This window comes from Globicephala melas, chromosome 6 (assembly GCF_963455315.2).
Source record: "Globicephala melas chromosome 6, mGloMel1.2, whole genome shotgun sequence".
In the NCBI taxonomy this organism is placed as follows: Eukaryota; Metazoa; Chordata; class Mammalia; order Artiodactyla; family Delphinidae; genus Globicephala; species Globicephala melas.
The window spans coordinates 21,609,577-21,621,624 of record NC_083319.1 but is presented as its reverse complement, the minus strand read 5'-3'; the positions used below and the strand labels follow the sequence as shown (position 1 = coordinate 21,621,624).

At 38.3% G+C, this 12,048-nt stretch overlaps 1 protein-coding gene across 2 annotated transcripts in view; it reads left to right on the top strand.

Annotated features, from left to right (window-relative positions):
* Window positions 1-12,048, top strand: part of HSDL2 (hydroxysteroid dehydrogenase like 2) — a 120,582-nt gene that overhangs the window by 88,650 nt on the left and 19,884 nt on the right. For both annotated transcript variants that reach the window (XM_060300622.1, XM_060300620.2), the window contains 2 exons: window positions 7,206-7,355; window positions 10,861-10,989. In XM_060300622.1, the coding sequence (XP_060156605.1) occupies window positions 7,206-7,355; window positions 10,861-10,989 (279 nt within the window). The remainder of the gene's footprint in view (window positions 1-7,205; window positions 7,356-10,860; window positions 10,990-12,048) is intronic.

Sequence of the window (12,048 nt, the reverse complement as noted above, 5' to 3'; positions counted from 1 at the left end):
AGGATTCTTGAATATACGCAAATCAATCAACGTGATACACCATATTAACAAATTGAAGGAGAAAAACCATAAGATCATCTCAGTAGATGCAGAGAAAGCTTTCGACACAATTCAACACCCCTTTATGATAAAAAGCCTGCAGAAAGTAGGCATAGAGAAAACTTTCCTCAACATAATAAAGGCCATATATGACAAACCCACAGCCAACATCGTCCTCAATGGTTAAAAACTGAAAGCATTTCCACTAAGATCAAGAACAAGACAAGGTTGCCCACTCTCACCACTCTTATTCAACATAGTTTTGGAAGTTTTAGCCACAGCAGAGAAGAAAAAGAAACAAAAGGAATCCAAATTGGAAAACAAGAAGTAAAGCTGTCATTGTTTGCAGATGACATGATCCTATACATAGAGAATCCCAAAGATGCTACCAGAAAACTACTAGAGCTAATCAATGAATTTGGTAAAGTAGCAGAATACAAAATTAATGCACAGAAATCTCTGGCATTCCTATACACTAATGATGAAAAATCTGAAAGTGAAATTAAGAAAACACTCCCATTTACCATTGCAACAAAAAGAATAAAATATCTAGGAATAAACCTACCTAAGGAGACAAGAGACCTGTATGCAGAAAATTATAAGACACTGATGAAAGAAATTAAAGATGACACAAATAGATGGAGAGATATGCCATGTTATTGGATTGGAAGAATCAACATTGTGAAAATGACTCTACTACCCAAAGCAATCTACAGATTCAATGCAATCCCTATCAAACTACCACTGGCATTTTTCACAGAACTAGAACAAAAAATTTCACAATTTGTATGGAAACACAAAAGACCCCGAATAGCCAAAGCAATCTTGGAAACGAAAAATGGAGCTGGAAGAAGCAGGCTCCCTGACTTCAGACTATACTACAAAGTATAGTCTGAAGTAATCAAGTAATCAAGTAATCAAGACAGTAATCACAGTAATCAAGACAGTATGGTACTGGCACAAAAACAGAAATATAGACCAATGGAACAGGACAGAAAGCCCAGAGATAAACCCACGCACTTATGGTCACCTTATGTTCGATTAAGGAGGCAGGAATATACAGTGGAGAAAGGACAGCCTCTTCAATACGTGGTGCTGGGAAAACTGGACAGGTACATGTAAAAGTATGAAATTAGAAAACTCCCTAACACCATACACAAAAATAAGCTCAAAATCGATTCAAGATCTAAATGTAAGGCCAGACACTATCAAATTCTTAGACGAAAACATAGGCAGAACACTCTATGACATAAATCACAGCAAGATTCTTTTTGACCCACCTCCTAGAGAAATGGAAATAAAACGAAAAATAAACAAATGGGAGCTAATGAAACTTCAAAGCTTTTGCACAGCAAAGGAAACCATAAACAAGACCAAAAGACAACCCTCAGAATGGGAGAAAATATTTGCAAATTAAGCAACTGACAAAGGATTAATCTCCAAAATTTACAAGCAGCTCATACAGCTCAATAACAAAAAAACAAACAATGCCATCCAAAAATGGGCAGAAGACCTAAATAAACATTTCTCCAAAGAAGATATACAGATTGCCAACAAACACATGAAAGAATGCTCAACATCATTAATCATTAGAGAAATGCAAATCAAAATTGCAGTGACACATCATCTCACACCGGTCAGAACGGCCATCATCAAAAAATCTAGAAACAATGAATGCTGGAGAGGGTGTGGAGAAAAGGGAACACTCTTGCACTGTTGGTGGGAATGTAAATTGACAGAGCCACTATGGAGAACAGTATGGAAGTTCCTTAAAAAACTAAAAATAGAACTACCATACGACCCAGCAATCCCACTACTGGGCATATACCCTGAGAAACCCATAATTCAAAAAGAGTCATGTACCAAAATGTTCATTGCAGCTCTATTTACAATAGCCAGGAGATGGAAGCAACCTAAGTGTCCATTGACAGATGAATGGATAACGAAGATGTGGCACATATATACAATGGAATATTACTCAGCCATAAAAAGAAATGAAATTGAGTTATTTGTAGTGAGGTGGATGGACCTAGAGTCTGTCATACAGAGTGAAGTAAGTCAGAAAGAGAAAAACAAATACTGTATGCTAACACATACATATGGAAACTAAGAAAGAAAAAAAAGGTCATGAAGAACCTAGGGGTAAGATGGGAATGGAGACACAGACCTAGTAGAGAATGGACTTGAGGATGTGGGGATGGGGAAGGGTAGGCTGTGACAAAGTGAGAGAGTGGCATGGACATATATACACTACCAAACGTAGAATAGATAGCTAGTGGGAAGCAGCCGCATAGCACAGGGAGGTAAGCTCGGTGCTTTGTGACCACCTAGAGGGGTGGGATAGAGAGGGTGGGAGGGAGGGAGACGCAAGAGGGAAGAGATATGGGAACATGTGTATATGTATAACTGATTCACTTTGTTATAAAGCAGAAACTAACACACCATTGTAAAGCAATTATACTCCAATAAAGATGTTAAAGAAAAAAAAATAGAATCCGCCTGCCAGTGCAGGGGACACAGGTTCGTGCCCTGGTGTGGGAAGATCCCACATGCCGAGGAGCAGCTAAGCCCATGGCCCACAAATACTGAGCAGCCTGCGCTCTAGAGTCCACGAGCCACAACTACCGAGGCTGTGTGCTGCAACTAATGAAGCCCGCGTGCCTAGAGCCCGTGCTCTGTAACAAGGGAAGCCAGTGCAATGAGAAGCCCCTGCACCGCAACTAGAGAAAAGCCAGCGCACAGCAACAAAGACCCAACGATGCAGCCAAAAATAAAATAAATAAAATAAATAAATTAAAAAAAATTACTGCTTGACTGAGGAAGACAAATATTATTTTTAAAAAAGGGAATAAAGTTTTGGATAGAGAGACTAATCGTAAACCTGGTAAACTTGTTTTAGGGGAACTTGGTTTCATTTGTTTCCCAAAAGTTTCCATATTTGTTGTGTACTGAATGTACCTTTCAAATATATTACTGGGTTTTTTTTGTCTCCTAAAGTTTTATTGTCTTGTGCAGAGTCATCATACTATGTCTAAATATTTCAAGTGATAAATGATGCAGTTTATCTCTTGGCAAGTGTCTTTCAAGGCTACACTGTAGTTTTTGCTGCCATCTCCTTGGCGTCTCAGATGATAAAGATGATATATTGATTAATAGACAAATCACCTGAAGTAGGAGTTCCAGCAGTTATTATATGACAAACTTAGTTCTGTCTGGTATTATACCTACTAAAACCAAATACATTCCTATATATTTTCTGCCTCCAGAAACTTGAAGGAAGCCTGTGTCTTTGCTTTCCTCACTTTTAGCAGCCTCTGCTTGGTCCAGTTCTGCTGAGTTTAGGTCTTGGTTCTCTGCTCAGCCTTTATGTTGGCTATATAAAATTACATAGTTAGACATAGAAGAAAATGAAGAGGAAGCATTACCCAGTCAGACTGCCTGGGTTGGAATTCCTGCTGTGCCACATACTGCCATGTAACCTTAGGTGTGTCACTGAGTATTCCAATTGCCATTTTAAAACCTCACTCCTTTTTACTTTACTCTTGAATTGTGTTTATTTTATTAGACATATTGAAATGCTTTCTTAAACAAGACACGTTATAAATAAGAAGGGGGAAACTAACTTTTTATATTTATTTTATATCTGGTCACCTTCATGAGTTTTTATCTTGTTTTAGACTTCTAATAGTTTCTAATAGACAGTTACTGAACGCCTAGACTTTGGGATAAGACAGATCTGGGTACAAGTCCTGTCCCTGTCACTTATATCTGTGACCTTGGACAAGTCACTTCAGCTCTCTGAAACAGTTTTCTCAGGTCTCACTTTCCTTATGTGAGTATCATGAGGATTAAGTATAATAGATAGTGCATCATATTGTGAAATTTATATAGTAAGTCCCCTATAAATGTTAGTTGATATAATTATCATTGAATAATTATCTTGAATTTCCTAAATGCCCAAACTTACTGTCTACATATAATAATAGTATCTTACAGGATTATTTCTGGCATATTTCTTAATATACTGACTCGAACTTCCAGGAGAATTTGGAAATATTTATTGAAACTATTTTAGGTATTCTTATTTTATTCTTAATTTTAATGGGAAAATCTTTAGATTTTACCCATAAGTAAGGTATTAGATGTTGGTTAAGATTTTTTTTATCAGTTATTTAGATTAATGTCTACATTTTTATTATATATTTTCTATATTTTATTTTTTGTTATATTTTGAGTATGGCAGTCAATTGGGTAACTTCTTTTTTCTATGTTCTTTTCCTTGAAGTTTTGACATATCTCACCTACTTGGTTATTTGAGTCTTTTCTGAAGTTGTTTCTTTGAAAATGTTTTTATTTTGTCATTCAATTATTGGCTTTTTCTAAAATAAAAAAACTAGAACTGTCCATTTGAAGTTCTAAAATTTATTTAAGGGTTGACATGTAGTATTCATTTATAATTTAAAATTTTTCATATTTATTTTATCCCTTTTCTCTTTTTAAAGTTTTTTTTCTCCTTTTTTCTTTGATTAAATTTTCCAGAAAGTTGCCATATTTTACTGTATCTTATTGGTTTTTCTCAAAAGAACCAGATTTTAAATTTTATTTCATTTTTCATTCTACTGCTTTTCTCTTTACTGATTATTTCTTTTTATAACAGCTTTGAGGTATAATTTACATATACCAAAAATGCACCATTTTAAAGTATGTAGTTAAGTGATTTTTAGTATATTCACAAAATTCTGCAACCATTTGATTCATTACTTTAAACATTTTTGCTTTATTATTTTTTCTGCTTTCTTTGAGGTTGCACGTTTTTGTTCCTTTTCTTGCTTGTTAGGCTAATATTCATTTTTATTCCTTTAAAAATAATAAAATAATTTTGACTGTGCATTTACCCCCTTAATGTAACTTTGGCCACATCCAATAGATTTTGTAATGTAATTTAATCAATTTTGATACCATTTTAAATTAATTTGTATAGAAAAGCTTAGTACAGAAAAGCATAAAGAAAATTTTTTAAATCACATGTAACCCACCATCCAAGTATAAATACTGTCTGTATTTTGGCTTATTTGTTTCCAGTCTCTTTTATTTTTTGAAAATATAACTTAAAATTCATATCTACAAATAAATACTTTACCTGAGTGGATCATATTATATTTAATTGTATATTCTTTGTTTTAGTTAACATTATATTGTGAATATTATCCAGGTCTTCAAAAACAAAGTTTTGAAATTGGCAACTTAGTATTGTATCACATGAATGTAATATTTATTTTAGTGGCTTGTAATTGTTTCATTTTATAAATGTTACAGGATTTTCTTATAGTGGATCACTGAAAGTTGATAATCAGTGGGAGGGTTCCTGATACATACTATGAAACTTCCTTCCAGAATTATAAATATTGGCATTATATGAGTACCTCCCTCACTACACTGTCAGCATTAAATATTGAAATACATATCTGATTTTTAAAGTGTCTTCAAAATACCATAATAATAATGTATTCTTTGCTCCATTGGATCTTAAGTATTTCATCTTTAATATCTGCTGAACTTTGTGAGAAGGATTTTACTGTTTATTTGTGTCTGGAAACATCATAATGGAAGGTAGTTTATATTCAATAAATTTAGGATACTTTCGAATTGGTTATGTTATACTCTGGAGTATCTTTATGCTGTCAGTTAGATTTTATTTAATAGCCTTTGGTGAGTTATATTGGACAAGATGGCTGGGTATAATTTGAGCTGGGAGATAGGTGGAGAGTTAATCTTCAGCCTAGAGTACAGATTGTCCTTTGAGTTAGTTTAAATAACAAATTATTCTCAACTGTTTCTGGGGGCAGCCAAACTGCCCACAAATAATTCCAGGAGGATAAATAAAGACACAGAGGTTGGTATTGGGGGACAGCTTCATGCTATGGGATTCGAACAGTCCTATGCACTGCAGATCTCCCCTGGCTCATCATATGCTGAATGGTTATGGCCAATGGTTTAAGTGAATACAAATTTTTTTTTAAATTAATTTATTTATTTTTGGCTGCATTGGGTCTTCGTTGCTGCATGTGGGGCTTTCTCTACTTGTGGCAAGCAGAGGCTACTCTTTGTTGTGGTGTGCGGGCTTCTCATTGTGGTGGCTTCTCTTGTTGCGGAGCACGGGCTCTAGGCACGTGGGCTTCAGTAGTTGTGGCACGCAGGCTCAGTAGTTGTGGCTCATGGCTCTAGAGCACAGGCTCAGTAGTTGTGGAGCACGGGCTTAGCTGCTCTGTGGCATATGGGATCTTCCCGGAGCAGGGCATGAACCTGCGTCCCCTGCATTGGCAGGTGGACTCTCAACCACTGCACCACCAGGGAAGCCCAGTGAATACAAATTTTAAAATGTTGCAACCTCTATTCTCCTGACCTTGCGTTTCTAGGTAGTGGGGCCTTCATGAGACTAATACGTGGTTTGACCTACCTCTTCATCTAGTGGGAGGGACCAGTCTGATTGAGATTGGGAGAAGAAACGAGTTTGTGTGGTTTGGACCCTTTTGAGCCTTCTTTCTTTCAGAGTAGACTATCCTCAGTTTTCACATGATCTTTACTTACAGAGGCATTTCCATTCCTTAATGGGAGGAGGCAGGTTCAATCCAGGGATGAAAAGACTAGGTTAATATATTTAATTTAGAGGTAAAGTTATTGAGAAGTTCACTTGGCTGCTGATTTAAGCTACAGTCGCCAATTCATCTCCACCCATTTACACAGTTGATATTCTGATCTCCATCTTTCTGACTCCACAGTTGTCTTTTCTCATTTGGTTTTGGAACTCAGGGACAATGATAAAGGAGTGATTAATTGTTACCACTAAAACTCTGATAGGTTGTTTAAATCTGTTTATTATAAACACTGTATAAATTAGTGGGTTTTTTTAAAAGCTAATCTGAGAGGTAGTCTTTTACTTGAAGAGTATAAACCATTTACATTTATAATCGTAACTGACATATTTGGCTGTTATTCCATCAGTTTGATTTATGCTTTTATGCTTCAAGATGCCACTGAATGTATTTAAGGTCATTTTGGTTAAATGGGTCTAATTGGTAGCAAGTCTGTTTGCTAATGAATTAATTTTGTGTGTGACCTTACATTGCCTAGGCTTTAAAGGTACTTATATCAATAACATTTTATAGGTGCTCTTCCAGAATTGAAAGAAAAGGAGGCGCAGCCACCACCAAAACCACGTTCTGGAGCTGTGGAAGGGACATTTAGAATTGTTAAGGACTCTCTCAGTGATGATATTGTTAAAGCCACCCAAGCAATCTATCAGTTTGAACTCTCAGGTAAGGGTTACTTCTGGTAATCTGGAGCTTTTATGAAACAAAGTAGGATATTTCCCTTGGAAGTATATCAGCCTCCAGTAGTAATAACCTGGAATAGTTGGCTATATCCAGACCCTTACCCGAGAATGTAGACATTTAAGAATAGCAAATAACTACTGATTTGTATTTTTGTGTTTTCTTTTTGGTTTTTGTCCGTCTATTAAGTTCCTGATTTGTGGTTACCATGGGGTTCATATATGTTGATCCATAATTATATTTATTTGTTTTAAACTGGTATTTCCACATATAGGTGATAGACCTGTTTTCTGCTTGTTTTTTTTTGTTTGTTTTTGTTTTTTTTTTGTTTGCGGTACACGGGCCTCTCACCGCTGCGGCCCCTCCCGCCGCGGAGCACAGGCTCCGGACGCGCAGGTCCAGCGGCCACGGCCCACGGGCCCAGCCGCTCTGCGGCATGTGGGATCCTCCCGGACCGGGGCACGAACTAGTGTCCCCCGCATCGGCAGGCAGACTCTCAACCACTGCGCCACCGGGGAAGCCCTCTACTTGTTTTTGTAGTTCTTCTCTGTTCTACCAATTTGTATTTTTAAGTTAATATCAGTGCATATGGACATATGTAAAATAAAATTCCCTTACAGATACTTCCAGTGGTAAATAACTCTTTAGTGTATGTAATTGAGAGAAAATCCTATTTAGAAGGATATATGGATCATGACAGATAGTATAATACAGTCATTTATCAACCATGCGCACCTTGCCTGTTTTTTAATTTTTTTTGGCTGCACCATGGGCTTATGGTATCTTACTTCCCTGACAAGGGATTGAACTGGGGCCCACAGCAGTGAAAGTGCCGAGTCCTAAGCACTGGACTGCCAGGGAACTCCCTTGCCATTTTTTACCTTTGAGATTATTCAGGTCAGTCTGAATGCAGTCAGCTTTTAAAATCTCTCAGTATTTTTCTTCTCAGCATAGTATTAATGCATGTTGACAAGAGTTTTAAGAATTAGCTAACACAGTCCCATTGTATGCAAACTTTGACATTATCAGTTCTTTTATCCTTTGTCACCTCTATTTTATCTTAATCCATCTGCATCTTCCTGTTTTTACTTTTCTTAGAACCCATGGTCCATTGGTTCAATCACTCTTTTACCTGTATCCTAAACTTCCTGACCTTGTGCTTATGTCACCAACTGTCATAATCCTAGTCCTGGATAATCAAACTCTCTGGCTGCTCCACACTTGCATCCAGGCTGCTAAGTCTTGCTGGAGAAATGGCAGGGGGTGGGGGGTGGAATCACACCACCCAGTGAATCTGTACCAGTAAAAATTCATCACTCCTCCTCTCCAATGTCAGCATTCTGTGTTTCTGTGGTCAGCTTATTGCCTCATTTTCCACAGTGACTCTTTTAAACCTCTCAGTGTTCCTCAAGTCTCCCATCTCTCCCTTCACCACTTCCCTGCCAGTTTCAGCAGATAAGGTGACCTCCTCTTCCACAGAGATAAGAGAAGCCTACAGACAGGAATTGCTTCACCTTCCTGCCATCTGATAGCATACTGTTGTAGGCATTGACCTCTCTTCCTCCTCTGCCAACAGGCAGAGCTCAACTCCACATCCGTGCATCCTAAGCTTTAATGTCCATACTGATCACTGCTGGGCATGCTAAAAATGCAGAATCTGATTCAGTAGGTTTGAGGTAGGGTCTGAAGTTTGCTTTTCTGATGTGATGACGGTACTGCAGTTCATGGATCACACTTTGAGTAGCAAAATTCTAGATCCCATTTCCTCTGGTCTCCTCAGGAAATGTGTGCTGTCTCTTCCACCTGTTCATCCTGAAGCCTCCTTCCCAGTGGTTTTTTAACATTCCCAAAGTCTATTCTATCTTTTAAAAAAAACCAACAGTAACAACCTTCCCAATCACACCCCCCACCCCCCATCTTTCTTCTCCCTTTCAGAGCCAAACTTATTTTCATCTACAATTCACTCTGTTCTGGTGTCATTTTTCTCCATTCCACTGAATTTGCTCTCACCAAGGTCCTTGGTGGCTTCTGTGTCACCAGTGGGCATTTGTCATTCTTACCTTGTCACCACTTTGCAACATTTGATGCTGTTGACCTCTCTTTCCTTCTGGAAACGCTCCATTGCTTTTTTCTGCGTCTGTAATCATGTCTTGTCAGTCTCCTGTGCTAGATGCTTCTCCATCCTTTCCTTAAATGTTGATATTCTTCAGGTCACTGTCTTAGCACTCTTTATACTCTACAGACTTTGTCTAGGAAAACCCCAACCCCTCACATAGCTTTAGTGACCATAGGGGCTGATTCCTTATGTATCTGTCTTCCTAGCCCAGTCAGACTTCAGTTGACATTTTCATTTGGCTGTCACAAAGGTACCTCAATCTGAAAATGTCCGTAACAACTCACCATTCCCAATACCTGCCTTTGGCACTACTTGTTAAATCTGCTCTTCTTCAGTAGTCCTCTCAATAAAAAACACAGCAATATTTACCCAGCTTCCCAAGCCAGAAACTAGCAAAGCAGATCGTTCTTCTGCACCCTCCCTACCTTTTCCTCTTCATTCAGTCAGTTACCTAGTTTTGTGATATTGCTTTGAAGTTCTCTCTCAAATATGCAGACTTTTTTCCATTTCCACTGCTGCGATCCTGACCCAGGCATACATCCTCAAGCTCCTGAACAACCCCAGTACCTTCCTAAATTGTCCTCTGTATCCTCTTTATCCCTCTGCAATATCTTCTCTACACTGCTGTTAGGGTGATCTATTTAAAATACAAACCTAATGTCATTCTCCTTCCATGGCGTATGTATGAAATCAGCGAACCCTTTACATGGCTTACTGTGCTCTGCATCTGGACTGCCTAACAAGCTTATCTGAGGCCACCATCCACTCTCTTTGTACATTCCAGTCCTTCTGTTCCTTTTTTCAGGTCCTCATCAAGCAAATATTATTTATTTATTTATTTATTTGGCTGCACTGGGTCTTAGTTGAGGCATATGGTATCTTCGTTGCCGCGTGCAGAATCTTTAGTTGCAGCGTGTGGGATCCTTAGTTGTGAACTCTTAGTTGTGGCACGCGAACTCTTAGCTGTGGCACGTAAACTCTAGTTGCAGCATGTGGAATCTAGTTCCCTGACCAGGGATCAAACCTGGGCCCCCTGCGTTGGGAGCACAGAGTCTTAGCCACTGGACCATCAGGCAAGTCCCCCATCTAGCAAATTCTTACTTAACTTTTAAATCTCAGCTGGGCTTTCCTGACTCCACGTCACCCTCCACTTCCTGTTTTGTAAGAACCATGTTATTGAAGAGTCTTCAGAGCCTAGCCAAGTGCCTGGCCCATAATAAGTACTTAATAAATACTGGCTGAATTTCTTAGAGGCCTGGGGATTTCAACCTGGGTAACGGCATTATATATGATTATTCTAATTGTACAGTTATTAAGTTTAAGAAAAACAGGGCTTCTTTAACATTTATTTCTGTATCTTTCTTTTCTGTGTAGGTGAAGATGGTGGAACATGGTTTCTTGATCTTAAAAGCAAGGGTGGCAATGTCGGACATGGAGAGCCCTCTGATCGGGCAGATGTGGTGATGAGTATGTCTACTGATGATTTTGTAAAAATGTTTTCAGGTGAGTTTTAACTTCACTTGTTTACTGATTGTTCAAGGAAAATTCTATTAGGTAGGCTTCATTTCTACTAGTTGGACTAAGATATCATTTCCAATAACACATTGGTTACCAGAGGTGCTGAACTTAGCTGCAGCTTGTTTATCAAGAGTAAGATCATGCTTCAATCTTGCCAACTATTGTAATAGGAAACTGCAGCCATCTCCCATGGCCCAGTGACCCTGCTTTCTGTGGAATCCATCACTAAGAAGAGGGTCTGCATAATTTTCTGCTCTGCCCATGTATCTCTAAATGTGCCAGAAAAATTTTAAGGGTAATTTTTTTCTATTTTCTACTCTTAAAACACTACTCTAGATAGTAAGTTAATTAACACATGTACTTATTAGAAGCAGCACTTTAAAATTTTTTTTTAATTAATTTATTTTTGGCTGCATTGGTTCTTCTTTGCTGCGTGCAGGCTTTCTCTAGTTGCGGAGAGTAGGGGGCTACTCTTTGTTGCGGTGGGTGGGCTTCTTGTTGCAGTGGCTTCTCCTGTTGCAGAGCTTGGGCTCTAGGTGCGTGGGCTTCAGTATTTGTGGCACGCGGGCTCAGTAGTTGTGGCTCGTGGGCTATAGAGCACAGCCTCAGTAGTTGTGGCGCACAGGCTTAGTTGCTCCTCAGCATGTGGGATCTTCCCAGACCAGGGATCGAACCCATGTCCCCTGCATTGGCAAGTGGATTCTTAACCACTGCACCACCAGGGAAGTCCCAGAAGCAGCACTTTAAACAAAAGTATTGTAACATTTTAATCTGAAAATCCTAAAGATTTATTTAATGAGTTATAAATGTTATTTATTCTTTATTCTGTTTTAATCTTCATAAATTGAAGATCATAATGTATTCTGTGCCCTGTAAGTCTCACTTTCCATTTCTAACCCAGGATGCTAATGGCCTACATACTATCTGAGCCAGTTTGTATGTGATGTTACTAATGATTGAGGTTTCTTCAACTTCCCCCCACCTTTTTTTAAACGGTAGTGCTAAATATTCAAGATACAAAAATTAGAAAATATGCTTAGGAAA